General features: G+C 40.7%; 4 protein-coding genes and 1 non-coding gene across 8 annotated transcripts in view; 4 read left to right on the forward strand and 1 right to left on the reverse strand.

The window, feature by feature from the left end:
* Positions 1 to 5,995, forward strand: part of ash1l (ash1 (absent, small, or homeotic)-like (Drosophila)) — a 34,056-nt gene extending 28,061 nt beyond the window's left edge. Inside the window, exons 26-27 of one of the 2 annotated variants that reach the window (XM_005457220.4) lie at positions 376 to 859; positions 3,394 to 5,995. In XM_005457220.4, the coding sequence (XP_005457277.1) occupies positions 376 to 859; positions 3,394 to 3,485 (576 nt within the window). In that variant the 3' untranslated portion in view covers positions 3,486 to 5,995. The remainder of the gene's footprint in view (positions 1 to 375; positions 860 to 3,393) is intronic. The other variant, XM_005457221.4, reaches the window with a different exon arrangement.
* Positions 5,996 to 6,554: 559 nt separating this feature from the next.
* Positions 6,555 to 16,072, forward strand: lrrc71 (leucine rich repeat containing 71). Its single transcript, XM_019350637.2, has 17 exons — positions 6,555 to 6,894; positions 8,606 to 8,644; positions 8,726 to 8,860; positions 9,568 to 9,666; positions 9,903 to 9,978; positions 10,089 to 10,163; positions 10,313 to 10,381; positions 12,296 to 12,455; positions 12,548 to 12,631; positions 12,771 to 12,845; positions 12,967 to 13,062; positions 13,143 to 13,206; positions 13,296 to 13,366; positions 13,465 to 13,491; positions 13,571 to 13,679; positions 13,907 to 13,998; positions 14,696 to 16,072. The coding sequence occupies exons 1-17, from the start codon at positions 6,831 to 6,833 to the stop codon at positions 14,804 to 14,806; spliced, it is 1,446 nt and encodes a 481-aa protein (XP_019206182.1). The 5' UTR covers positions 6,555 to 6,830; the 3' UTR covers positions 14,807 to 16,072.
* Positions 16,073 to 16,195: 123 nt separating this feature from the next.
* On the forward strand, positions 16,196 to 18,572 carry rps27.1 (ribosomal protein S27, isoform 1). Its single transcript, XM_003452442.4, has 4 exons — positions 16,196 to 16,341; positions 16,965 to 17,073; positions 17,194 to 17,304; positions 18,310 to 18,572. The coding sequence occupies exons 1-4, from the start codon at positions 16,336 to 16,338 to the stop codon at positions 18,336 to 18,338; spliced, it is 255 nt and encodes an 84-aa protein (XP_003452490.1). The 5' UTR covers positions 16,196 to 16,335; the 3' UTR covers positions 18,339 to 18,572.
* On the forward strand, positions 17,975 to 18,104 carry LOC112843663 (small nucleolar RNA SNORA35). The gene has a single exon (XR_003216131.1). It is a non-coding gene; the product is annotated as a small nucleolar RNA SNORA35 (small nucleolar RNA).
* LOC100707645 (small conductance calcium-activated potassium channel protein 1) lies at positions 18,375 to 27,563 on the reverse strand. 3 transcript variants are annotated; one of them, XM_013275892.3, is made up of 11 exons: positions 27,111 to 27,563; positions 25,962 to 26,838; positions 25,673 to 25,768; positions 25,126 to 25,413; positions 24,864 to 24,899; positions 24,386 to 24,507; positions 22,755 to 22,896; positions 22,563 to 22,673; positions 21,922 to 22,049; positions 19,456 to 19,525; positions 18,375 to 19,326 (listed from the first exon to the last, which is right to left on the reverse strand). In XM_013275892.3, the coding sequence occupies exons 2-11, from the start codon at positions 26,817 to 26,819 to the stop codon at positions 19,102 to 19,104; spliced, it is 2,076 nt and encodes a 691-aa protein (XP_013131346.1). In that variant the 5' UTR covers positions 26,820 to 26,838; positions 27,111 to 27,563; the 3' UTR covers positions 18,375 to 19,101. The 3 variants fall into 3 exon arrangements, with proteins under 3 accessions (XP_013131346.1, XP_005457279.1, XP_003452531.1); XM_005457222.4 differs by having other exon boundaries at positions 18,375 to 19,332; XM_003452483.5 differs by lacking the exon at positions 24,864 to 24,899 and having other exon boundaries at positions 18,375 to 19,332.
* Between the last annotated feature and the right edge of the window lie 54 nt (positions 27,564 to 27,617).

The following is a 27,617-nucleotide window of genomic DNA, read 5'->3' on the forward strand; positions in this document are numbered from 1 at the left end:
TGATGACAGCTGTCAGATTTGTATGATTTTAGAAGTTGATACAGTACAGAGACTTTGACACACAATCATATAGACATCTCAGTCTCATGGAACAGATGCACCGAAAGCCTCCAAAAGTCTGGTTGTGTTGAATAATGAGACAAAATTAACAGAATCCAGAACTTGTATTTTATATTCTTTAAAAAAAAAAAAAAAAACAAATGCCAAAAGGGATATCCTTGTCAGCACTTACCTTTTGGCCTCAAAGTTTTAATTACTTCTTATTTTGTACTTTCCCTAAGTGGTTTTTTTTTGTATTCTTATCTACATTTTTAAATCTTATCTATTTGAAATGTACGTGCTCTATGTAAAATTTCATTTTTGGCTTTCTTGCAGCCTCATTATGTTCCTGACAACTATAAGAGGAACGGCGGCCGATCGGCCTGGAAAAGCGAACGACCCAAAGAAGCTGGAGGCTGTGAGGACGATGCCTCTTCCTGCGACCGGGGTGAAGATTTCCCACCTGAGGGAGAAGATGGAAGAGGAGTGGAGGATGACATGGACATGGCTTCAGAAGATTCCGCACTTCTTTCAGCCAAGCCTAGAAGACCAGAACGGGAAAGGGAGACAGGAGAAGAAGAGGACGAGGAGGACGAGGAAGATGGACAGGAAGCCGATGAGCGCAAGGGGCTGGAGGAACGTTCAGCCGAGAGGATTGGAGAGTTGCTTGAAGTTCCATCATCCTCGGCTTCATCGCCACTACACCACCCAGCTCTGGGCAGGAGGGAGGCCCAGCGGGAACGACTGAACAAGATCCTGCTGGATCTGCTGCACAGAACACCCAGCAAGAACGGTGAGGGACTGGGAACAAAGGAGGGGGGTAGGTCAACAGATAAATGAGGGTTAAAGTTTAAGGTCACTTTGCTGTGACGCGTCATTTGGATCATTTTTTTAAAACTACTACTATTTCTGAAAGAATAAGCTTGAAGTTGGGGCACGAATCTGTCCATAAGAACCATAGGATGAAGAGGAGATCATATTTATGTTCTATTTTATGTCACCTAAAAATATCTAAATTTAGACCAACGCTTCAAGGAGAATTCCCATTTACCTCAACCCGGCAAATTTCCCATTAATATGGCTGTAGTGGCTTGAAGGGTCATGCTCACTTTGCGATCATCACCTTTTTAAAATTTTTTAATCTAAACAGCATTTATTTGGGCGACAAGCATGAACTGCCTACAGTTTACCACAAAATATAATTTTTATTTATTTACTTTTTTTACATCAGTTAATTTTAATCATTTTTCAGTCTGACCGAATGTTGCCTGGAACTGGCATTGTACTAACCGCATTAGGAATCTTCATTCTGGGATACTTGCCGACTGACCAAATCACTGGCATACTCATCATCACACGTGTGTAGCTGACTTACACTGTGTTTATACTGTCTTCTGAGGAGAGTTGGCAGTTAAATGCTATGGCAGATTACCGAGAGAGTGTAAGGCTTACGCTCGTTCAGTATTGATTTTACCCAGAGTAAGCAGATGGATGAGGAGCTTAAATGTAAAGAAAGAAAGACAGTACTCGGAAGATGGTGGCAGAGGCAACCTACCTCGGGAAACTGGTGGTGTTCCTGTGCTCACTGCTCTGCTAATGCCGACTGCTGCAAAGAAGGGGGCCTTTGAACGTCTCGATGTGTCGAGCTGTGGAATTACAATTCATGAATTGAAAGCTTTGAAAACATTGCCATCCCCGAGATGGTGTTTCATCAACAAAAGACCAAGACTGGCCGGACTGAACTCTCAACTTCCCATTTGGCAAGTAAGTAAAACGTCATTTCATGCGCTGGATTATTACCCGTTACCCACTACAATACATTCGATACCGCTCAGAAATACAGCTAAGTTTTGCGTTTACTGTCGGTCAGACTCAAAGACAAAACTAGTGATCCTAGTTGCCCAGATAAACGCTGTTCACATTTCCTCCAGTATTTACAAGAGAGGACAAGATTGCAAAGTTGGCATGACACTTGAGGCCACACTAATGGGTTAAAATAAGTTATAATATACTTAAATCTACTAATATACTTAAATTTCCTTTGAACACTTCATCTCACTTACTAATGTTAGCCTAACGTGAAAGATCCCCACTTCAAGACCACGAGATGGTTGTTGCGGCGTAAAAACCTTACACATCATATATCAGATATGTCTGCTGTGACCCCTTGCAAATAAAGTAGAAGCTGAAAGAAGCTTTTATTTAAGTCACAATGGGGAATTGCCCAGGATATGCTCATTTCCTAATGATTTGTCAGTCACAAGTTGTTAGCCAGTGAGCATCCAGTTTTACATTCAGATACACCCCTCGTACCCCATCATACTTTAAAACACCAACATGGATATACAGTGAAAATACTCAGCTTGAGGCCTCATAACATCACTTAACAAACTGATTGATGATGTCACATTGGCTACATCCATCTTTTATAATGTCTGTCATAAAAGTCATTAATTACGCTACTTGATACATTGTATCATTACCAAAGAAACATTGTTGTGGGTTGTACATGAACTATGAAAAGGCACCTTTTTTTTTGTTTTTCTCAAGAATTTATGTAATGCTTGTAAAACCCAACTGTTTGGCTTGTAGCTATAATTTGTTTCTGATAAGATAAGACAAATTTTATTTATCCAAAAAAAAAGGGAAATTCCTGTTACAGCAGCCAAAACATTAAACACAGCCTGTAGTGGTTGCTAGTTTAGCTTATTGGGTTTAGCAAGTGATCCATATGCTGCAAGGTTAATGCAGAGGCCAGAGTTTGAAACCAACCCAAAGGCCCCTTTTTTTTTTTTTTTTTACTGCACCCCACCTCCACCCCCCTCCAAAAAAGTAACAAAAGCTCAACAAGAATAAATGAAATATGACCAAAGAAAAAACTCAGTATGTTTAAAAACTGCACAAAATAAGGAGCTCAAATAGAAACAGATTAACTAAGCACCACAATAAATAGAACTCTAAATAAAATAAATACAGATACTGTGGTATGAGGCCTTACCATATTTAAGAACATTACCTTACTACAAACAAATGATTAACATGTTAAAGCCAGTATCTATCCCAACAGTTCGATGTCTAAGCCAAGGTACCAAAGCCATATTTGGTGGATATAGACTACTAATCTAGTACCAGTGTTAAATGAATGAGCTGCCTTAAGCGACCGTGGGAATTATTATTGCTTTTGCTTATTAACTGTTTAACAAATTATACCTGGAGCATTTTTGCTTTAAAGTAACTTGCCTCCATGCTGCTGATTTAAAAAATTTTTTTTTTAAAAATCTTTAATGTGATCGCCCTGTGTCATCTATTTGTGTCCAAGCTGCTAATTTTCTCTCTCCTTCCAACTTTCTCCAGCCATTGATGTCACTTATCTCCTTGAGGAAGGTGCAGGGCGGCGCCTGCGGCGGCGGGCGCTCGGATTCAGCGACTTCGTAGGCAGAAAATAATGTTTCTACGTGCCTGTCAAGCACACTGCCTTTCACTGTCATGAGCAAGGGGCAGAAAATGGAGAGACAGCAAGAAGGGAAATGAGCATTGTTGGTTTTCCAGCCATTAAGGACCACAATGCATCCCTGGGGGCCTCTTCCAGTTTACCTCTTCCAAGACTGTTGTCTCAGCTCTGAGAGGGGTGGAGGGTGTTTGGAAGCACTGACTTCAGGAGCTCTCAAGGAGCACAAAGAGAGAGCTGACCCAGGCTTCTTGCTTATTTAAGTAGTATGATGCAAAAACTTTCTTTTTAAAAAAAAAAAGAAGAAAAAAAAGAAAATAAAAATAAAACGAACATAGGAGTTGTAACCCATGCACTTAAATGCATCGAACATTGAAAACATGGGTAGACGAATTCCACTAGCAAGCATCTGTAATGAAATAAGTGGTACTGAATGAGGATGGATAGAGGGGGAGGGATGGATTAATGATTCAGTCTGTGGGGGGATATGAATGCTGGAGAATTGTTCCCCCTAGTGGAACCTAGCTGCAATGAAACAAATGTAAGGGATGAGAGAAGAACTGCCCAGGGGCTGTGGGGTGGGGGTAGGAATGGCATAGGAGAAATGTAAAGTTGAGCGGTGTGCTCAGATGCTGCTCGTGAGAAAGAGAGAACAAGGGTGGTGAACTGCACTTTTGGTACCATGGATATTGTGAAGCTCTCTGTAATGTATCTATAATGAAAACACACTAACACTCTCACAGTATTGGATGATGCAGTCTGGAAGAAAAAAAAAGAAGCAAGTCTATTATCTCTTTCCTGTTATACTGTAGTAACTCATTTAGGAACAGAAGAGGCCTGTGGTGTGTTTGTTTTATTAGAGTAAAGGGAGGGGGTTTGGGAAGATGGAGCGTGTGCGCTTTTGTCAGTAAAAGTGTCTTGTTTATTTTTGAATCGTCTCGTGAGGCAGTCCGCTTCGCCCCTCTTTTTTTTTTTTTTTTTTTGTTAAGTAAAACATAATTCACCAGCTTAACTAAATCAGGCGGGGAGGGTGGGTTAGGGGTGGGTGGGAAGAGGGGGGAACACTGGCTCCAACTGTAACGCCTTACACAGCCGTGCTCTCCGACTGCCTTGCGTGTGCGAGTGTGTGCGCGTGGATACGCGTTTTATTTTGTGTGTGCACTCTGCCAGAATTTCATTAAAATATACCTTTTTAAAAAAAAATCTAAAAAAAATCAAGGGCTCGATGGCAATTAACAGTTTTAAGAAAACTATGGAAAAAACAATACTTAACATGAAATGTATCGTGATGGTCATATTTTCTTATATTCTGTGAGACGGGGGGAGGTGTATACTGTATATTGGGAACCGGGGAGGGTTTTCTTTTTTCTTTTTTTTTTGTCTTTAAAATATGTTTCCTGGTTGCCATGGAGAATGTTTTCGAAAGAAGTTGTGATATTTGATGAGATTCCTTTTTTGTTTTCTCCCCCCAAATGCCTCTGTTTGAAAGGGACAGCCTGCAATGTCCCAGTGCGTTAAACTGACAGAGATGTGACGAGAATGAGACACTGACGGAGAGAGGAGAGGGATCAGGAAGTTGTACAGTGCCAAGTTATGTAAATATACACACTTTACATTGAGGAGTGTCTCCAAAAGCAATATCTTGAAAATGGATTTTGTTTATTATTGTACTGTACAGGACTCAGCCCTAAATGTATTATGATTATTATAATAATAATATTATAATTTCTTCCGTTTGTATGACTATACTGAAGACACTTAAGCTCGGAGGAAAAAGATTTTTGTTTTTGTATTGTTTTTTCTTTTTAATGTCCAAGAAATCTCACCACCAACTGTCCTGACGACATTAAAAAAAGTAAGCTGAAGTTTCGTTGCCTATAAATGAAATTCACCTATGTACTGCATGAGCGAGAAGAATGTCAAACAGACACAGAAGGCATTGGGACATGACAGTGACTCGGCAGCGACCTCTTTGTCGCTGAACATTGTTAATATTACTTTTGAAGGAGAACTGCGCTCCTTGTTTTTTGCTGCAAAGTGTTGAACACTAAAAAAACAAACCAACATAAAAATGTTAAGATATTTTTAAACGGTGACAGAAAGAAAAAGTTTTAAAAAATAAATAAAAAAAGCTGTCAGCCCAATATCATGTTATTATTTTGGTTTTTTGTTTTGTTTTTTTCTTTCAAATAGGAAAATGGTTCCGTTTTGTGATAGCAGTCATTGTATGATGCTTGTACTTGTATTTGTGTGTTTTTTGTGCGATTCGTTTAGTTATTTTTAGACAATCACAAAATAAGATGCAAGCATTGTAAATGGCAGACTGGCGGACATTTTGTGATGTGTACAGTTTGTCAAAAAAAAGAAAAAAAACTTCTTCCACTCGTTTAAAGTTTGTAATTATGATTCTTAAGTCATGAAAAATGCTGTTGGTTTTTACTTTTTGTTTTATATTTGGTTTTTTTTGTTTTGTTTTTTTAATAAAAGCACTACATTATTGTGAATATACTTCGTGGTGGTCTCCTCTGAAAACTCCTCATATACTTCACAAACACACATTTACAAAAAGAACTATAAATACCCAATATAGATACTATTGTTCAGCCAAAACATTAAATGCAAACGCTACCAAAATGGCTTGAATAAAACCAAAAGGCCTAATAAGGTCAAAATTATCCAAAAGTAGCTCAATTAAATAGAAAATAGTGAATAAAGTGAGGTCAATGAGTAAAAATGTAGATATAATCCTGTAAGGTGCTTGAAAATTTATGGAAATTTAACCAAATATGTAAAACTATAGTGCTAGGACATGGTGAAGATTTACATATATATTTAAGAAAAAGAAAGTCTTCCTTGTGGTGGGTTAATATAAAGCTCTCTCAGCACTCCTCCTGATCCACTTTAAAGAGAAAAAATATATATATGAGAGGCAGAGTATTTATGTAATGTAAGTATGTTTTCTGGACCTCAAAAACTCTCAAACTCATATATCAAGTACGACAGACTTGTCCATAAGTAAGTAAACGAGTCCTTCTCTCAGCTCTCGCGATAGTACAGTAGTTGACAATAGACGAGTTAAATAACGTTTTCGTTATCGCTGTTACCGACTTTAGGGCCATACATACTATAATATTTTCACTCAAATCTTTACGAATGATACTTTTCCAGTACACTAAAAGTCAAAGGTTAAAGAACCAAGAACATAAATCTCGCGATACAACTTGAGTATCCATAGTAACGCCAAAAACTCCCTGGCGGCTCACAGCGGTGTTATTAAACTAACTGAAATATCTTCTTTAACGCTTTTAGCTGTGTGACTGTAATTGTGGTTTCAGGCGCAACCATGTCAGGAAAGAAACACGCGAAAGATAAAACCAGAGCTGAAGACGAGGCCTGGAAAAGCGCAGGTTAGCTTGTTTTTTTTATCGAAGAATGGCAGCGCCTTTTTACTTGGACTGCTACTTAACCTTAGCTGTAATTTAAATTTATGGCACATTATCTGAAAAAATATTTTGTTACTTTAAGCATTTGTACAACTTAGAATTTAACTTTTATTTCGATATGTAACGATATTTGAAAATACCTGTTTTATATACTCATTCAAGCTACAGTTGTGGTCAGAGGTTTACATATCATGCGCTTGAATCTCATGATAAATTGGGGCTGCAAATAATGATTTATTTGAACTGTTATTTTTCCAGGGTGGAATGATTGTACAACATACATCTTTAATGACTTTAACAAAACAAGTTGCACAAGTTTGAATTTATTTAGGATTTTCTCTTATCCACATACAGTCAAAAGTATACCTACAGGTCACTAATATGCACCTCCACCTAATATGTGGTTAAATGTCTCTTAGTAAGTTTATACTTCAGATACTGTTTTTTTGTTTTTTGTTTGTTTGTTTTTTTAGCCATCTACAAGCTTCTGGCATAATTCTGGCTGGATATTTAAACATTTTTCTTGGGATATGTGGTACAGTTCATTTAATTTGGTTGGTTTACTGGCACAGACCCAGCTTTTAGAGTAGGGGCTTGTTTCTTCGTTGGCATCCTCTCATTGCCATGTGAAACTGGCTTCCATGTGTACAGTGGCACTGGTGTTCCAGCATTTTCCAGTTCACGGCAGACTTGAGCCTAGGTGGTTTGTGGGTTATTCCTGAACATTCTTGGCAAAGTGGTGACACATCACATTTTTACTTAAAGACAACTGTGTTGGAATCTGCAGCTGTATAGAAATGGCCCCAAGAGATCTTCCCACCTTGTGAAAATCATCAATTCTCTTTCTTAGATCTTCACTGAGTTCCTTAGACCTTTTCACATTGTTCTGAGCATTAGTCAATCTAATGAGTGCTGTCAAACGAGTGCTTTTTATGCTGGCAAAGAGAAACGATCAGTTGTACTTATTCATGATCACTAACGAGAAGTTAATAGGCCTTGGCCGTATTCAAATTTAAGACATTGCACCACTTATGAAAAGATTTAAGTGAGTGTATGTATATATTTGAGCCTGTAGGTATACTTTTGACACTGTGTTGATTAGAGAAAATCTAAAATAAATTCAAACTTGTGCACCCGGTGCTTGTTTTTGAAAAGTCATTAAAGATGTGTGGTGTACAATCATTTCACCCTGGAAAAAGAAAAGTTCAAAGAAATTATTAAAAGTCCAAAGTTAACATGACATTCATGCCCATGATTAGCGGATGTGAATGTCTGACCAAAACTGTACTTTATATACTAATTTCTTACTTATTTTCATTATGGTAAACCTTTTCTTAAAATAAATAAAGTAAAACTTCAAGTTATGTGATCTCATTTTAGAAGGTTTATTTTGAAACAGCTGCAGCACATAATCAAAGCAATCATAACAAGTACACAATAACATGTTTGTTCATCATGAGGTTTTAGTAACATAAGTTTTCCTGTCTGCAGTCTCTCAAGTAGCACTGATTGCAGTGTAGCTGTCTGTGGTAATCTAACACCACACATTACACAGAGATATAATTGACAGCGAAAACTTGTCATGCAATCAAAGTGAAAGTTTTTGATGTTTTCTTGATTAGTTGCTGGTGATTTTGTCATGCTATGTCAAGACTCTAGGCCTTTCTGTTTGCAGGACCGACTCCAAATGAAACACTTCCTGTTCAGACCTTCGGTAAGCATAAATATGAAGCTCTTCTACTTAGTGTGGTTGTGGTGATAGTTGAGATTTGCACTTATCCCCATTGCCCTACAGATGAATATCAGTGCACAGGAAATGCAGAGACTGACTTCCCTGCGCTGTGTGCTTTACTGAATGTGAAGGATATCCCAGCTGTCATTGCCAAGTTCCCAGCCTCCTCCGCCAGTCAAACTGAAGGAAGTGACACCGGTAAACAAGAGATGGTTCTGCTTTGAGTAGTATCACACTGACAGAGAAACAGAAAATAAAACAAAAAAAATAAAAAATCTGTGATGATTGTGACATTAGAGTAAGAAGGATCATGGAAATGTGTTCATGTTTTTGAATACTATATGCTTTGATTTTAATGTATTTTCCACACATTACCAAGATGTAGCGTTTTGAGGTGAACTATGGCTAACAGACCTAGAGTAGCAAAATATACTACTGGAGAGGCAGAGACTTAAAGCCCATATTGATGATAAAAATGTGTAAATTAATGGGAATGTATCGCCATCAGTAATCTAAACATTTGGAATTTTTCTGCACAAAATATTAAAACCTCTTGAGACCCAAGATCTTGTTTGGGATGCAGGAGATGGAGCAGGTTGAGCAGGACAAAAGGTGCAGGGTCTCAGGAGGTTAAACATTACACATCTACAAACACAAAGAGACATGGAAGTAAGCATGACCATGACTACTTCACTGGAATTTGTTGTTACAGAGTCACCAGGTCATCTGTATTTCTTAGATTTCAGTCACACAGATATTGTAGAATATTTTACCAAGTGTTGCAGTATTAGTATGGTCAGCATTATTTTGAATTACTCCTTGATGCTCATTCCTACAGTATAAACAGTAAATATAATTTATATGATCTCACATTCTCTTACTAATAATAATTCTACCTCCTAAAGATAACCAGTTACAGACAAGTGATGCTTCTTTCTGCTCAAAGCCCTGCTTAAAACTGGAACTTGAGAGTAAAGACAGAGCCAGGAGCATGAAGGTTTCTGGTAAGAGGAAAAGAAGGAAAGGGTTTATAACTGTACTTGGCATTAATTCAACATTTAAAGAATTTGAGTTTCTGAGTCTGTAGTTATCACTGGTTACCTGCAGTCATATCATTCTATGTTGTGTGTAATGTCAGAGTTTGAAAGGCATCATTGGATCTTTTTAATTGAGAAGTGAGCTCATATTATTGTTTGAAGCATGTGGTGAGAAGATGACTGGATATGTCATGAATGTACAGGATGGAGGGTGAATGAGCAGATTTTCCGAGCGCTACAGAAGATGCTCCCCTCCATGAACCAGCTACTGAGCCTTGGGTGAGTAATGAGGTGCTGCAGGGAGGCACACTCCTGTTACAGCGAACGGGGTTACAGCTGTCACTGTTTTGTTCTTGTTTGTTGGTGTAATCTTGTCCATGGTTGTGCAGGTTTTGGCAGGCGGGACTGACAGATCGCATGGTAGTCGCCCTCATGAACACAATACCGCTGTGCTCCAGCCTCAGGTGAGCAGATACCCAAGCATTTTGCACCACATCACAACAGGTCCAAATGTGTTTTGACTTCATGCCAGGAAATTATGTAGAATAGCAGACAAATTTCGCTTTAGCACTGAGAGTTACTGAAACAGCCCCTCTGATTTGTGTTCACTTAGAGTTGTGGCACTGGAAGGCAATGTTCTTCCACAGCAGGGCTACCACCTTCTTCTCTCTGAGGACAGCGTGTAAGTAGCCTAACAGTCACACATGTAAACATGTTTGTAGTAGGCATTTGTTAAAAATCAGGTTCATAATCAAAATGCCACTGATGCACCGTGATTCATTCCAAGTTCAGGTCGTGCAGTGCATAGAGAAAATGCAGAAGCGCAAGAGCTACATCTCAAACTCTACAGGCCTCAGTTAGCATGTTAAATTTTAAAGTTCATGACAGCAACAACATGGCAGCACAGCTTAGGTTTGAAAAATTTCGTCTGAACAAGCCACGAGACTTCTGGAACAAAGTCTTTTGGACAGAACACCAAAGTGTGAAGCACAAATGTGACTCCCCTGCTCCCAAGTAAGGGTAGTCTGTCGCAGGGTAACACAGAGAGAGAGACAACCATTCACACTGCTAACCTAACCCTGGGACGAAGTTGGAGTACCCAGAGAGAACCTACACATAGGGAGAACATGCAAAATCCACACAGAAAGGCCCAGCCAGATGGTGGATTCTAACCCAGGACCTTAATGCTATGCAACAATGCTAACCACATCGCCACAGTCCAAACAGATTTATCTATTACAGAGTGAAAAACACTTGTTCATACAGCACTACTCTCCACAAAAACACACAGCTTAGATTGGTTGGGATGCTCAATACAAAGGTTTTGAGATTGTTTCAAGCTTATGAAGTGGAAATGTTTTGAAATACTGCCCCAAAGTATGGAGCTTTGTTTACAATACTGCAACAGAATAGCATTAAGATGTGACAATAGCAAAAGCCGCCAGTAGGTGTCACTGTGGAGATGGGTGTCAGATTGTTTTTGACAGTTCTGACAAAAACTGCTTCAAATATTTCTGTTTCACAAAACCTCACTTTATCCATCACGAGAATTAGAAATCCCTTTGTCAGGTCATAATTTAAAGTCGGTGCTTCTAGCCTTCCAATAATTGAAAACACAGAGAAAAAAAACTGAACAGCAGAGAGGAGAGAAAGCAATACAAGCGATATAAAATTATGACCTGGGTCATATCGACCCCACCTTATATCACTCTCCTCCACAAGAAATGCCTGATCTATACGAGATAAGACATCTGCCACAGTGTTATCAGTCTCCTTCAGATGGTGTACTCAGTGTTGAAATCTTGCAGCAATAAGGACCTGCATGATTGTTACTGAGCATTTGAGATATAAGCAGAGGATTGTGGTCATTGTGATCATGAGCGGAGGTGGTGCTGGAACCAAAGTACACCTCAGAATGTTGCATAGCCAAAAGTAATGCTAAGGTTTCTTTCTCAGTTGTGCTCTGATTCATTTGGGGTTTATTGAATTTCTTTGAAAAACAGCACACTGGATGATGACACTTCTGTCACTCTAATTTACTGCACCCGCATCATGAGCACTGGTGTCACCCTCTAGTTTAAAGGCATGAGCGTAATGCACAGCACCACCTTTCAGCAGAAACCAGGCATGGTGGTGGAGAGGTGATGATTTGGGCTTGTTTTGCAGCCACAGGACATGGGCATCTTGCAGTCATTGAGTAGACCATGAAGTCCTCTGTGTACCAAAGTATTCTGGAGTTGCTGTTTATGGTGTTTCTACAAGCTAGTGAATTGTGGGGTGTCCTTATTTTTTCACAGAACTGCATAGAGTCTTCATTTTTTCACTGTACCTGACGACAAAGTCCCCCCCAAAAAATAAAATAAAGAAAAATCTTTTTAAAGCAAACTTGACAAGTGGGTAAGAAAATAAGCCAAAATAAAGCAAAGTAAGTAGCTAACAAAAAAAAAACATCTACAGGAATCAAACTTTCAACATATTATAATTCTTAAACAACAAATTAATAAATAGCTACCGCAATGTTGGAAAACCCTCTTTCTGTATTTACACACCACTCTGCACACAAGAGCAGTTAATGTCATGTGTTTCTTTGACCCAGCCTCACTCACTTGTCTCTGAGAAATAACCGGATAGGAGTTGAAGGCGCTCGCCTGATTGGTTCAGCGCTTTCGACAGCCAGGTCTGCCAACAAAAACCTCCTGTCACTCAACCTGGCGTTCAACTGTATAGGTGATGCAGGTGCTGCACATATTGCTCAGGTATAACCCAGAACTGACGGCATATTCCCTGGTGTATGTCCCCTGTGTGACCGCTGAGCTGATGTCTCTGTCGCCGTCCTGTTTTGCCTCAGGGCCTGCGGCTGAATCGTACTTTGCTCTTTCTCTCGCTGTGCAACAATCAGATTGGAGATGCAGGAGCTGCTCATCTGGCTGCGGTATCAGTTTACATCACAGAGTTTAACTGACAGATAATGCATTTAAATTAGCAGTTAAAATGTCTTAAATCATATTCATCTTATTGCATTATGTAATGTAATTTAATAAGCCTCCAGTGCTCGCTACTTCCCTTTTCAGGTACTTGGTGAGTTTGCCTTAACTCATGACGAAATAGTGGAGAGGAGGAAGCTGCTTCTGGAAAGAGCGCAAGCTGTAAGAGTGGCAGTGTCAATCACTGATATTACTTTAATAACTAAGCGCCCTGAATAACACTGCTTTCACAGCACATGTAGTTAAACCGCTTTCAGGTTTATTTTTGATCTGTTTTTTTCAGGCTTTAGTGAAGGATGAGCCTCTCCAAACATTAGCTGGCAGCACCACCTCACTGGGTGGTAACAAAGGAGAGACCAGAGGCACTCCCAAAAAAAAGGTTTCATGCGAAAACTGACTTTTAGCAAATTCTTAAACTAGTGTGTGCTGCAAATCTTGTGCTATTGATTCTTATTACAGGAAGCAACCAGAAAAGACGAGAAACTGGCCGCCAACAAAGACAACCAAAAGCCAAACAAGAAAAGTAATCGCTCCTGTCGCACCTGAAACACTTGTTCTGTTCTCTGAGAGGTGACAGCTGTGTTTATTGTTTATCCCTGCCATCTTTTCTAGCCACTGATACAAGAGCGCCTCAGGCTAGAGGTGGAAAGGCAGGGGGCAAAGAGAAGCAACATCCAGAAGAGGTAACGTTTTCTGTTTGCTGATCATCATGTGGATGCGCAACATGGTATAAAATTTCACTGGTTTCACTTTGTTTTGTTTTGTTTTTTCCCCCCTGCAGGATAGATCAAATACTTCCCTGAATGAGGTTTGTTTGATGCAACATTTTGTGAAGCAGAAATATCGTTCTCAATGATGGCGCTGATCTGACGGGTCTCCATGAGCAGGCAGAGTTGGTGGATTCAGTGAATCCCCTGCTGGACCCGTCGGTGCATCACAGGGATGGACAGCTCTTCATGCCTGGAAACACGACTCTTACCTCCCTCAACTTGGCAGGTCAGCAGCTGTGCGTCACAGGAAAATCAAAGCACAAAATCAAAGTCAAATTTATTTATATAGCACATTTAAAACAACAACTGTTGACCAAAGTGCTGTACATTTAAAATAATCAAAAGAGATAAAAACAACTACTGTTAGATTTGATGGCAAGACTTGTCTTTGACGTCTTGCATTATCATTTAAGCTAGGACTGAAATAAAGTTTTTTGGTGTGTGTCTGTGTAGGAAACAGAATCACAGAGAAGTCGCTGCCTCTCTTTTTGGTGTCACTCGAGATGCAGGGCGAGGGTGGAGGCCTGCTGCGTCTCTGTCTGCAGGTACGTAGCACTCACAGTGCACTCAAGTTGACACTGTACGAAAAGTATTAAAGCCACATGAAGTCTAAAAAAAGATTTTTTTCTTTTCTTTTACTTTTTGGAATTTTTGAGACTAAACCTGACATTTTAATATAAAAGTTGAATTTTGCAGATAAATCAGAAGATGACGTTTTTCTTTGTGTTTTGTGAATAAACTTTAAATGTCAGGAATAAAGTTGGCATTTGAAGGTGAATGTCACCTCTGACTCGCTCGCTTCATGCTCAAAATGCCAAAAATACAACAAAAAATTTGACTTATTTTTTGACGTTTTGACTTTATTCCTAAATATTAAACTAAAAAACAAAGCAAAGCAAAAAGGCTTTCACGTTTCAATTTTATTAATATGGCTCCAAGACCCTCCGCCTCTGTGTGTGGGCGTCTGTGCACAATTCCCATGAACCGCATTTAGATAAAAAAATGGCTTTAAAATCGTTCACAGCCGCTGTCATCATATTATTTATATTATATTATGTTTCAGCATTTATTAAAGTCTGTTTTGCTTTATTACATCCTGGCTTTTTATTCATTTTGAACATAATTATACTCTTTGAGTTTTTCATTAGTTGTTCCCATTTCATTCCATTTTACCTAAAAATAAGTGCTGATTAATGTGAACATCATTTAATTGCTATAATTTCTGATCTCTCTCTCTCACAGAGAAACATTTTCCCACCAGGAAATGAGTTTTACGTGAAGATAAAGGAACTGATGGCTCCCTTAGATCCAATAGAAAAAAATAACTCTGAAGAGGAGGGACTGGGAGAGTAGAGAGGCTGACAGAACAGGCCTTCACTTTGTCTTATAGCAACAAAAATATGTGTATAATTGTATAATAATAATTTCAGCTGTTTAATTATTTGTCAGAATTAATTAAAGAGAATAATATGAGTGAACAGGGCAGCCAATCAGAACTGTGTAGATTAATTGTTTTAGTTAAGTCACCTTGGAGAGATGCCAAACTGCCCCAAACTGCCAAACTGCCTTTCACTGTTCTTGTAACAGTGACAATAAAAAGCTATTCTATTCTATTCTATTCTATTCTATTACAGTAACCAACCATCACTCAGGTGACATGCACATTAAGTTTATTGGTGGTTCTAAATTGGTTATAGATGTGAGTGTGAGTGGTTGTATGTTTCTCTGTGTTAGTCATGTGATAGACTGGCAACCTCTCCAGAGTGTACCCTGCTTCTGTTTGTCTCCTGGATTTTGGTGTTTTTTTCTCCAGGATCTGAACCATTATGGCTTCAGAATAGAGGACATTTGACTCAAGAGACAAAGATCAAAGTTTTTAGCTTAAACTAAATAAATCTGTTTTAGTGCAGCACTACTGTACCAGTATTTACTTGAATAAAAGCTACTTTTAGCCCTTATTTACAAGGGCTCACCACAGCAGGCCACTCCATGTGTGTGATTAGGCAGATTCTTACACTGGATGATCTTCCTGACCTAACCTTAGAGGGATTTGTATGATTTGTGTCTCCTTCTGGAATCAAACTGTGTAATCCACTATCCTGTAGTGCTGGGCTTTTAATTAATTAATATTCCATTTCAGTTCCATCATCCAACTATTCATTATTTTTCCTAAAAATAAATACATAAATGTAAAAATTCCAATTTTGAAGTTACAGCTCTTAATGCTTTATGTACTTTACCTTCCACATCTGCTCCAGGTGTTTCTATATTCTTTATTTTCCAGCCTCCCCATCATCTTAAATATATAGTCATATTAGTTTGCTTTCATTTTTCTGGTGTCTGCATCCCACAGTTTGACAACTGTTGCCTTGGATGGTTCTTCACATTTATGCCTCTTTTGATGCTGAAGGCAGAGCACATCAGTGGTGTCATTCCCCGAGGTGCCACCAGGGGGCCCTCGAGGAAAATTAAAACATAAACTGACAAAGGTTTAATTATCGTAATTTACACACAATCAGTCTAATACCTGGAAAATCTATAATATATTTGATTTGATTTGGAAATATCCATAACAAAATTGTACACTATGTTAAAAGCTAAATAAATTTTTACATATGATCAATAGTGTTTATTTTTATTATTGTTATTATTATATTTATTATTATATATTATATGTGTTTGCCTTAAAAAGTTAAATAAAATTTATCTTAAATAAATAAAGGCCTGAAAAGACTAAAGAAGGCGGGTTTTCGACCTCTCCAAAATGGCTGCCATAGCCTGATAAATTCGTCACGTCCGGCTCATGCTCAAAGGAGCCACCAATATGAGCCGCTCGCTTCCGGTAATGCCTCCTTTTCGGCAGCGGCTATTTCCTCGCCAACATGCCAGTGAGTATAGACAGGCAGTATCGAAATGACATTTTTATAATTTAACGTGCCTTCAGAGAGCCACCGCACGGCTCAACGTGTACATGAGAGACCAGCGATTCGATCGGTGCCGGTTTTAGACGTTTAGCCGAGTTTTGGACTGAGTTTGGCGGGACTAAATGTTCCCATTTGGGCGCATTTGCGAGCGCATTGTGATACAAGATGGCTGCGCACACACCGCAAACATGGAGCCAGTTCAACGAGCGATGATACAGCCTCGAAAACCTAATATTCAGGGCTATATTTTCGCTTTGCTTGGTGTCTTTTAGAGTGGCCTAAGACGTATTTTACCGGGGATGTTTGAATATTTGGGGAACAATTCGTGATCGATGTAAATGCGCACGTTGGGTTACCTAATCCAAGAAATGTAGGCCGATCGTGGAGCTTGAACGTGCACGTAGCACGAGCAAAACATGGCAACTGAAGCGTTTTTAAGCTAAATAATAAAGCTAAAGGTCCCTGATCCAGCGCCTTTTCTTTCCAGTTTGACAGCTTGGTGTTATTATTAAATTTTCTCTAATTGCTCTTTAGGAGTTGAATAACGCTTAGCCTCTTTTATTTCCTCTTTTTCTTAAATCTTGTAGCTCGCAAAAGACTTGTTGCACCCATCCCCTGAGGAGGAGAAGAGGAGGCACAAGAAGAAGCGTCTTGTTCAGAGTCCTAACTCTTACTTCATGGATGTAAAATGTCCAGGTACGCTTTCTGTACACACACACAGGTCACATGGGGTTTGAGTCTTATGAAGTTTATTTACCCGTGAGCGGTTGCGAGGGTTTGAATTTTGGATTATAAACCAGCGTGTTTGTTTTGCAGGATGCTACAAGATCACGACGGTGTTCAGCCATGCTCAGACAGTCGTGCTGTGTGTGGGCTGCTCTACAGTCCTGTGTCAGCCCACCGGAGGCAAAGCACGTCTCACAGAGGGTCAGTATTCATCTGTGTGCAGTGTTCATCCACAGCAGGGGTGTCCTCGGATGGCACTCAGTGGCCTGCTGATATAAACTCAGACTGTATCATGCCCTTTTTTGGAGGGGTTTGTGGAAGAGTCAGAAATATCTAGAATGGGGATGATTTTTGCACTTTAAATGAGCATGCCACTAGACAAATTACAGGAAATGTGAGCCTCAGGGCGGGGTGTTCGTCCTGTCACCTGGTTTTCCCCTGTGCCAGAACTTTAATACTCTTTTAGTGACTGAGGTTAGTCACACATCCAGACTCAGTTTTACTGTTGCTTTATGTTTAAGCTTGAGCTTTTTTTACTGCAAATACCAAATTTGATGTCAAAGTAATGCTGCTATGTGTTATTCCAACCTGGAATAAGGTTAAGACTGGAATAATTAAAGAAATTTAAAGCCTTTAAATAGCAGACAGGCCAAAGAACTGTAGATGTCATCAATAGCATTCAGAAAGTGCAGGACATCAACATCCAGGAGCTGATTTTGCTCTTTATAAAAAATAACGCTGTTGTCTTGTTTCTTACTGACAGAGGTGGTTGTCATTTATCTGGAAATGCCGATACAATTTTGTGTGTGTTGTTTCTAAATCCAGTGAAGGAAGTTAATGGTATTGATAGTTATTCATTATGACGTTTTGGCCGCACTGCTAAGTGACTGGACTTCCTCTGTCGTGGTCTTGCAGTCTCATTCCGGTGCCAGATCAACCTCAGTTTGCAGAAGGGTTGAGCTAGACCACTGGCTCCCCCCTTTCGAAGGCTGAGAACAGATTATTTACCGCCCTAAAGGTAGTGAGAGTGCAGATTTCAGGGTGGCTTGTTGAATTAGTGGACAGGGAATGGGGAAAATTAAAGCTGACCTAATCAGTCACATGACTGAAAGCGATGACTCTTGTTTCAGTGCTGTGCAGCACAATGGCAGCATGCTATGCTCTGCATTAATCCTGTAGCCTCACTGTCATTGTCTCCGTTGGCAGGGTGCTCATTCAGGAGGAAGCAGCACTAGCTGTCCTCCCCGGAGCTGAAGGGGGAGAGGAGGGGATGGACCGGTTGATATCAGCGTCTTCCGCCTTCGAGACGGCAGCGGCGGCGGATCCTGCGGCCTGATCGGAAACGAGATCTGGAGGCTTAACGGGACAGCAGATGGATTTCCTCTGTTAATGTTGACAGATGGTTTGTTGCTGTAACTCCACCCTCCAACCCTGTCTCTCTAAATAAAATGTTGTTTTGGCTAAAGGAATGGTTTGTGTGTGGTTAGTATTATTATTGTTTGTTTGTTTTAAGCTGGAAAATAAAGGTTGTGTTGTCACCTTTATGATAAAGTACTACAGGTTAAGGTTGGGTTTATAATACAACAGCAAACTGTTCTGGAAGTTATACAGATTTTATTACACAATCAGAAAGATGCAGCATTTACAGAATAAAAGCTGGCTTAGTTTATGCATTTAGTAGAACTAAAAGTATCTCCTGGTTATTTTGATCATGGACAATCTAAGAAGGTGAAATATTTCAAAGTCCACATCTGCGAAGTAAAATCTTCCTGCAATAAATTCAAATTAACAGTTTATTGGGCAAAGATGGTTTAATTTTCAGTTTTTATTGCTGCCACAGTACTAACGTCTACATTTTAAAGTTATTTCTGCTACAGAAAATATATTTTAATACAATTATACATCTCTTTTCCCTTTCTATTCAAGTCTTTTTTAAGCTGCATTAAAGGCAGATAACTTCTTCTCAAGCGTCCTTAGAAGCCTTCGTCTGCCATCCCTCTACCTGTCTTCTCTGCTCACGCTTGCAATCTCCGTCTTCACCTCCCTCTCCCTGAGCAGGTGGCGGATGGAGGAATTCTGTGTGGACAGTGTGCTGGAGAGGAGCGGCATCAGGCTCCTGAAGCCTTCCCTCAGCTCCTCCACACTCTTCTCCAGAGTGTGGATGTGTGTGTCCAGATCCCCCCTGCAGCCCTGCACCTCCGACAGCACGTCATACATCAGGTTCTGCATCTTCGTAGAGATCGGTGTGCAGTTGGGGGAAAGAAAAGGATTCAGCAATTAGATTCTTTTTTTTTTTTTTTCTTTTTTGAGGTGTTAGCAGGACACAGGTGTTGCCTGCACTTCCTCTCATACCTTGTTAAGGTCCACAAGTGTGTTCCCCTGGTCAGCAAGAATTCTCTTCTCCATCTTCACTTGCCGCAGCCTGGAGATAAAATTGCTTGGTTTTATGACATTACTACTTTTTCATTTTAAGACGAGCGGTAATTTAAAGGGCCAGTCAGACACATGACCGGAGAAATAAGCCATAAACGCGACACGACGTCAACAGATTTTATGAGGACTTTGGTAGAGAGTAGCTCCCATAAAACAATTTAAAGGGATCTCTCTGGATTATGCAACGGGACCAAATGAAAATCTTCCAAATTTAACAAGGAATGGTTGATATAAAAGTCAGCATAACTTGTGGCTTGAAGGAACAATCGCAGATTAAAATGTACTGTAATTGCAGCAGTAGACAAGAGTGAGATAGCAGTAATCAAGTGGCTTTTATTTAGAAGAAATATCTTCTTATAAGGTGTGGCGGAAAATCCCCGAGTGACAAAGCTGAACTTTTGCCTTTCAGAGACAATGTATATGGACACAAATGGCACCGCTCCTTGGTTTTCACTTCATTTTGGTTGTTCCCATCTTTTACACAGGCTGGGCATCTAATTTAAATGACCTTTCATTGAATTCATACCTCAAATTCGTCATTTGCTTCAGATGACTATGTAGGAGAAGACGTGACTTTAAACGACTCGATTCAAACTGGGCGGTTCATTAGAAATCGTAAATCTGTTTTACAGTTAGGGCCGTGATTTTTTGACAATGACGCAGTTTTTATAGTTTTGCCTCTGTACATCACCACAGTGGATTTAAAACCAAATAAAGTGTGACTGAAGTGCAGATTTTTAGCTTAAAATCAAACTATTTTGTACATAGTCGCCCGTTTTCAGTCCAAGAATTATTGTTCAACTATAAGTTTTAAATAAAAACATTGGTTTTAATACCTTTAATACTTATCAAACATTGTTGATTCTGTTCATCTGGACGTGGCGTTTTCAGGGGGAGAAACCTTTCGTCACTCATCCAAGTGACTTCTTCAGTCTCATCTTATAAACAGTACATTTGCACAATGACCGAAACCAGCCCACTGAATGAACAATGGGCTGTGAGGTCAAATTGACCAGTGATCAACGCTACGTCCAGATGAACAGAATCAACCTTGTGGGATTTACTTACCTGGATCATTGAGCATGCATCAAGACGTTGTTTTTAACGCTTGTGAGTCTCTCTGCCTTCGATTTTGCGTGCAATAACTGAAAAGCATGCTGTGTTGGGTAGAGGTCAGGTGACTGGCTTGGTCATTGAAGAATATCCCATTTCGTTGCTTTGAGAAACTGCAAAATCGCTTTTGCAGCTTCCTTTGGGTCATTATCGATTTGCACTGCAAGGCACTGTCTGATCAGCTTTGCAGCATTTGGCTGAGTCTGAGCGGAGAGTACATCTCTGCACACTTCATCTGTACATCATCAGTGTAACCAGTGACCCGGTTACATTGGCAGGCATACATGCCCATGCTGTAACTCTTCCTCCAGCCTGTCAGACAGATCACGCTGTATGCTTCGGATTCGTCTTGGTTTCATGTGTCCTAAGAATTCTTTCAGAGCTGTGCAGCTGCTTTTAGATGTTTTCTGAGTCTAATCTGGCTTTCCTGTTCCAGAGTGAAATCTGTGGTTTGCACCTTGTACAGAGAGTTTCTCTGTATTTACATTTGTAAAATAGTCTCTTGATTGTAGACTTTGAGAGTGATACACCTGCCTTCTCCAGAGTGTTCTTAACTTGTTTAGATGTTGTGTTGGAGTTGTTTTAAACTAAGGAAATTAATTTTTGATCATGCACCCAAGTGCTGTGGTCTATTAGGCCCTTTGGTGCTGCTGAGCTGACCAGCACTTTCCTTCTTTTTCACAATGCACCACATTGTTGATTTGGCCACTCCTAAAGTCTTTGCTATCTCTTTGCTTAGATTAATTTTTTTTTTTTTTTGCCTAATAACATCCGCTCTCACTTGCACTGATATCTCTTTGGGCTTCATGTTTAAAATTACAGTGAAAGCTACAAAGTTCAGCACTTTGAATCAACTTCAGATATTATGTTTGCTTCACTTTTCACTGAATAATAAAGGAACAGGCTTCACCTGGCCATAAAGCTTCTTATCAGTCAACTGTCCAGTTACTTTTTGAGCCTCTGAAAATGGTGAACGGTGCATAAAAACAACTGTGATTCCTAAACAGATTTTAATACTTTTGTAAAACCTCTTGTATGAAAGCTGAAAGTCTTCGATCTCATCTATGATTTTAAACTGTGTCCAAGCATTTATGGAATTATGGACCTAATACTATATTAGAGAGAATGAGAAAGGCTGGAGGAGGAAAGTAGATCTATTCATTTTTAAATGGCACATAATTAAAAATGAATTTAAAATGAGCGGCATTCAATCATTTCAGGCAGTGATTGATAAAGAGGTTATTATTATTATGTGTGGGTTAAGTGCCTTACTGGTGGATGGCCAGGAGCAGCTTCCGCTGGTGCATGCGGACTCTGCTGTGGTCTCTTTCTCTTAACAGCTTAGTGTGCTTGTAGATAAGCCAAGTCTCTCTCAGCACATTCGCTGCAGCAATTTTTATCTGGTGAAAAGAAGAAAAATCACGGGGGAGAGTTATTGTATGTTTATGCACAAAATCTTAAGAGTGCTGTTATTTACGGCACATGCTGAAAAACGCTGACAAAAGCTGGAACGAATCCCAGTGCACCATGGGCAAATTTTTAAAATCGAAAATGAGGAAAAAATTGTCTCGAGTGAGCCAATTCCTCCATTTTCCAAAATGCCTTTTAAGAAAAAACTTTATTCATTTAGTATCAATACAGAACAGGATAAAAAATAATGCCAATCAAAGCAAACTGATTTTATTGGAAGATGATGCCACTCGTTTTGAAGATTTTAAGTCAGATTTGTTTTCTGGGATTCAAAAAGTCCTGGATTTTGAGTAAAATAAGTCAATATGTGGTATCTGATATAAAATCCTGCATGGTAAGGTGTACAAACAGGAAAGAAGTGAAGCCTTTGAATAATATCTCTTACTTTTGGACATGTTTAATCATCAATAACAATAAAAAAAAAAGGAGATACTAGTATTCACCCTCTTGGAGATGTGCGAGTCCATCATGAAATTGTGAACATGTTTCTCTGCCCTGGTCAGCTCCAGCTTCCTGGCAACCACAGCCACCACCAACACTGTGCAGCCGGCTCCCTGCAGGAGTCACAAACGTTTAAACGTTCAGATTGAGATTTGCAGAGATTTACAGAGACAACTATCCACCCTCTGCCTCACCATTATCCCAGTGAGGAGGCAAATGCTGCGTCCACAGTAAGTGTGGGGGACCACATCTCCATATCCGATAGACAAGAAGGTGACGGAGACCATCCACAGGGCCTCCATGTAGTTGCTACTCAGGTCCCTGTAGTTGTGGTGTCTGCAGAAATAAAACAATCTACTCACACTGATATCTGTGCACAATCCCTTGTTTTTTATCCTAGATTTACATTACTAGTATATATATTTGTGAACCTCTCTGAATTTATGTTGCATTTTACAAAAAAATACCACTTTTCATGAGGCTGGACTTCTTTAGGTTCATGAAGACATTTAGACTCTCATGTTGGAGGGTATTTCAGCGCTAAATAACTGATGGAGAGTCCCAGACATTTAAATCCTACTAGGAGGTGTCCCATTGGTGGTGGTCCTGATGGTGGTTGAGCCACTATTAATCATGGGAGTTGTCACATGAGCTAAGGTGTGAAAAAAGGCCAGGGTTAAGGTGTGAAATGTCACAGCCTGAGAAGGGATGTCAAGACTGTATTTTAGGTGGCTGATAGCTGGTGTTGTAAGCCACCACCTCTGATCAGCGATAGTTATTCACAGTAGATGGAGATGGCCTCCTTTAGAGGTAGAGGTTACCTGGTCTGATGTTGTTCCATCTGTCATCCTGTTTCTCCTGCCTTGGTTTCTGAGGTTTTTTCCTTGCCATCTTCACCAATTTAATGAATGCCTGGTTAGGATAACCACATGTTTAAGAGCTTTCATTGAGTGTGTACATCCCCTTTTTGTCCACGCTCCCTCGTAGGGGTTGCAGGCTCACCCCATGTAGGTGGTTGCAGTCAAAGAGCAGGTACTGGTCTGTGTTGAGGTTTCCATCCACCTTCATGAGCACAGCAGAGTCCAGGAATGGTAACTTATCATCCTTGGTATCCTCCCAGGTGAAGTTAATGTTTCTGTTCACTGAGTTGATGCATTCGGTGAAAGCCTCTTCTTCTTAAGTTTCATTTTGATCCAGCTGTCAACCACATATCTGAACCAGTGAGTAGCTTGGTGTTGTCGCTCTGAAAGAGCCCAGATCTTCCTCCATGTAAAGGTAATGGTGACACTGGGAATAGCACTTTCATGCTTTTGTCTGTAGAAAGAGGCAGAGGTCTAATGGGGTGCAGATCTGATCGTTTTGGACAGATGGTTTGAGGGAAGAGTAAAGGAGGCCCACTGTGAACGACACCAGCTATCAGCCACCTACAATGCAGTCTTGTGACCCCTCCCACAGGCGTTTCTGCCTCCGCACTCACATCTTGCCTCAGTTGACCTCAGTAGCTCACATGATGGTGGCGTGTCTTACAGAGGTTTGCACCTCAGAACTGCAGAAACCTCTTGTACGAGAGGCGAAATGTCATCACGTCTTCAAGTTCACTTTTCATATTCAAAATCACATTAGCAGCATCATATCTAGATTAGCTGATATTTAATCTTGTCACTATCATGCAGCCTGCACAGATAAGGAACAGCGGAAGAAAATTGGATTTGCTGCTGCCAGTGGGAAGATTTTACTACTACTCTTTATCTGCCAGAAGCTGGGCAAAAATGAAACATTAGATATCCCAGAGAGCCGGAGCCAGTCTGCAAATATCCTGACATACCTCTCGCAAACATGTAAGCCCCACGCTGCCACAATCCACAGAGAAACACTGAAAATCATCAGCACGGTCCCGGGGTAGGTGGTCATCAGTGTTTTCCCCACAAACCGGGTGTTGAAGTGTATCTGAAGATCACAAATGGGATACGTTACATCATAATTTGACATTAGGGGCCTACTTAGCCAAACTATTTAGGATAGCACCTGTCAGATTATGATTATATAATATAGAGGACATGAGGGATAAGAAAACTTGTTCTCAATCTGGCTTGACACATGGATAGTAGGTTTGGTATTGCAGAAGCAGGGGACAGAGGTTGTTTTCATCACTCTTAAATAGCATTAGTAAGGGAAGGGATTAGGCAGGTGGGTATTATCAACTGTGGAAAAGAAAAGCAGACAAGTAAAGGAGAGCTAGAGAGGGACATAGCCAACATCTGAAACCACTGGGGTTCATAGGGGCGAAACTGTGATAATCACACCTCAAGTGTCACACCTCTACAGACCTCTCGGCCCACCTAGACATAAGACATAAAGAGAGGTGCATGAAATGTTTATAAAAGGAAGCCCAGACCCAAATCATTATCCAAAATATAGACTTAAAATCCCACGATTCCTGCTCCAATGCCTCGAATTTCTCTCCTTTCTTCAATTTATATGTGTTATGATCTCATCACAGTACTATCCAAGCCAGATAAGCCCAAAGCCAGATTCTGCAGGGGGAGCCCAAAGGTGACTTCCCACCTTGTTCAGCGCTCCGATACTGCGTGAGGCCGTGTCTGTGAAGAGGCGGCTGTGCAGCATCATGGCCCGACCGAGCAGGTAGAGCCTCAGGAACATGGGCAGAGCCAGGACGATCTCCAGCTCTGTCTCTGACAGTGACATGCGGGTCTTGACCTGCTGGAAGTAGGCCTGAAGACCCACTGGATAAGGATGAATGGCCACCGCTGCCAGCTCCAGGACTATCAGAGCCAAACGGTCCGTTGTCATGGCAATCCGCCAATCCTCTGCACCAATATCATGAACGTACAGCTGCCAGGGGGATCAGAAGAGTGCATTAGTGTGCAAGCGAGATCTGTGAAGAACTGTGCACAGTTTGTGGATCACAGCACAGAACGAACTATAAAATTATATTTACTGTCTTTTCTCTGAGTCAGACTTCTAAAAATACTTAAAATGGATAATCTGAGACTCAAAATCACCATTTGGTTTTATTATTCTAGGCATCACGAACTATAAAGGCTGCTGATTGGTTGCAAAGGCAAATTTCCAAATGTAAAGGACAAGTTACCTGCACCTCACACCAGTGATATGCTATGATGAGGCCAATCAGGATGAGTGTAGAAAAACTGATGACTGACTTGAGTGCCAGGGAGTAGATGGAGCTCTGTAGGTGACACACACAAATGACCTTCATTACAAAGTTCAGGCTATGAAAAGATATCAACAGTCGTAATCTTATCTCCATGTATGTGCATAATCACATGCTTGATCTTCCTGTGCATGTTTTCTATAACACTTTAACAAATCTTTTACAGGCTAGAGTTCCCGCCCACCCCCACACTCCCTTCCTCTCTGACCTTGCTGTAGACGCTCCAGGAGAGCTCCGTCTCCATCACCATCACCACAACACCGAATATCCCCACCGCCAGGGCGCAGTCGTTCAGGCGTTGTCTCCTCAGAAAGAGAGCCCTCCTGCGAACCAGCCGCCAGCCGATGTTGTGGGACCTCCGGTACCCGTCGTCGTCACCATCGTTTTTGTGCTTTGGGCTGGTCTTAGGGCTGCAAGTGGGGCTCATGCTGGGGCACTCAGCTCCTGGCAGCAGGCCTTTTGCCTCGCACAGATCCTGACGATGTTCGGTCTCCTTGTTGTGTTGCTGGGGGTTGTCGTCCTTGCTGGTTATTATTATCTCTGGAAGACTCTGGCGGTCTTGCATCTCCACAGAAACGTTACCAGACTTGCGTTGACCTCGAGCGTCAACATCCCTGATTTCTCGGGGCGACCTGCAGGGGCCATCAAAGGGTGACCCACAGTGAGCAATCGGTACATCAGTGAAAGATGTGACTTTTTCCTGGAGTCTGTGGCATCCTGAGAGTTTGCCTTTGCACTGGTGGTTTCGGTCTTTTAGACCTGGCCTACTCCCCCCTGACCTTTTCTCACCCTTCTTCTCTTTGCCTTTGGATTTGTCTCCCCTTTTGTTGCAGCGAGGAGATGGCGTGACATAAAGGTGGCCGTTGTATAAAGGTGTGGTGGCCATGGCCTGGGTTCTGTCCAGCCACACGGGGTGCTCGGCTGCTGTTTGGACTGTGTGGTGAATCCCACATAGCGGGGCACACGCCTGGGGCTGAGGAACCATCCTCGGTGGCAGGATGGGGCGCTGGACATCCACCTCATCTCCATCTACCATTGAGGAGGTCATGGAAGAGGGATGCTCCATGATGAGAAGGCTAAACAGTCTTTGAAAGAGGGTTAGACGGTAAAGAGAGAGACAGATGACGATGTTAGACAACATGGGAAACCACTGAATGCGGTTTGAAAAGAAGCTTCAGTCACGGGAAGCTTAGTGAAGAGATTTTATTATGGTTTTTACATTTGTTGTATTCACATTGTCATCATAGAGAATACCTAAAAAAGCAACAAAACTATTATTTTTTTAAAACATAAAGTAATCAAAATGTACAAGTTGTGTAAGCTCCAAATCTTTTCCTTTCACATATTGTGTTCTTACCTTTCGGGTCAGTGTTCCCAGTCTGTAGGCAATCCACTGCAAGGATGAAAAAAAGGCCTTAAGTCTCAGTTTAATCTGTTTATTTCCCTCCCTGTATTTCAGAGTTGCATCTGAAGGTCCTGAAGGTCACATGTGCTTAAATCACAGAGATCCTAAAGTAAATATCCAATATTCAGATCATTAAAAATTTCAAGCTGGAACACCAGTGAGCTGTGGTTTGTTCGGATCAGAATATTCCAAACGTCCGCACTCTTCACGCAGCCTACAAACTTCCCAGAAATCCATCAGCAGCCTCAGCATCACGGAGCTCCTCCCATAGATTTAAGCGAAGTTTATGAACTCCTGCATATGACGACATATACCCACCGATATCCATTACATTTTCAGGCTTTTATTCCTGTGTTCGTCCACATTTCCCACTGCGTTAATGTCCACAGTGTCACGGCATCTTCCTCAAAGCTGGAGGGGCTTAATGACCGCAAAGTCTCTAAGTTGCAGATGTTGTGT

The sequence above is a fragment of the Oreochromis niloticus genome, linkage group LG22 (assembly GCF_001858045.2).
Source record: "Oreochromis niloticus isolate F11D_XX linkage group LG22, O_niloticus_UMD_NMBU, whole genome shotgun sequence".
In the NCBI taxonomy this organism is placed as follows: Eukaryota; Metazoa; Chordata; class Actinopteri; order Cichliformes; family Cichlidae; genus Oreochromis; species Oreochromis niloticus.

Bases quoted from the DNA above. Each gene is read 5' to 3' on its own strand.
- lrrc71 (XM_019350637.2), top strand. From the start codon at position 6,831: ATGTCAGGAAAGAAACACGCGAAAGATAAAACCAGAGCTGAAGACGAG. The intron at 12,846-12,966 runs GTAAGAGTGGCA...TGTTTTTTTCAG, and splicing joins TTCTGGAAAGAGCGCAAGCT to GCTTTAGTGAAGGATGAGCC. The intron at 13,680-13,906 runs GTCAGCAGCTGT...GTGTCTGTGTAG, and splicing joins TACCTCCCTCAACTTGGCAG to GAAACAGAATCACAGAGAAG.
- rps27.1 (XM_003452442.4), top strand. The intron at 17,074-17,193 runs GTACGCTTTCTG...TTTGTTTTGCAG, and splicing joins CATGGATGTAAAATGTCCAG to GATGCTACAAGATCACGACG. The intron at 17,305-18,309 runs GTCAGTATTCAT...CTCCGTTGGCAG, and splicing joins CAAAGCACGTCTCACAGAGG to GGTGCTCATTCAGGAGGAAG.
- LOC100707645 (XM_005457222.4), bottom strand. From the start codon at position 26,819: ATGGAGCATCCCTCTTCCATGACCTCCTCAATGGTAGATGGAGATGAG. The intron at 25,769-25,961 runs GTCAGAGAGGAA...TGTCACCTACAG, and splicing joins CCTGGAGCGTCTACAGCAAG to AGCTCCATCTACTCCCTGGC. The intron at 25,414-25,672 runs GTAACTTGTCCT...TCCCCCTGGCAG, and splicing joins ATCACTGGTGTGAGGTGCAG to CTGTACGTTCATGATATTGG.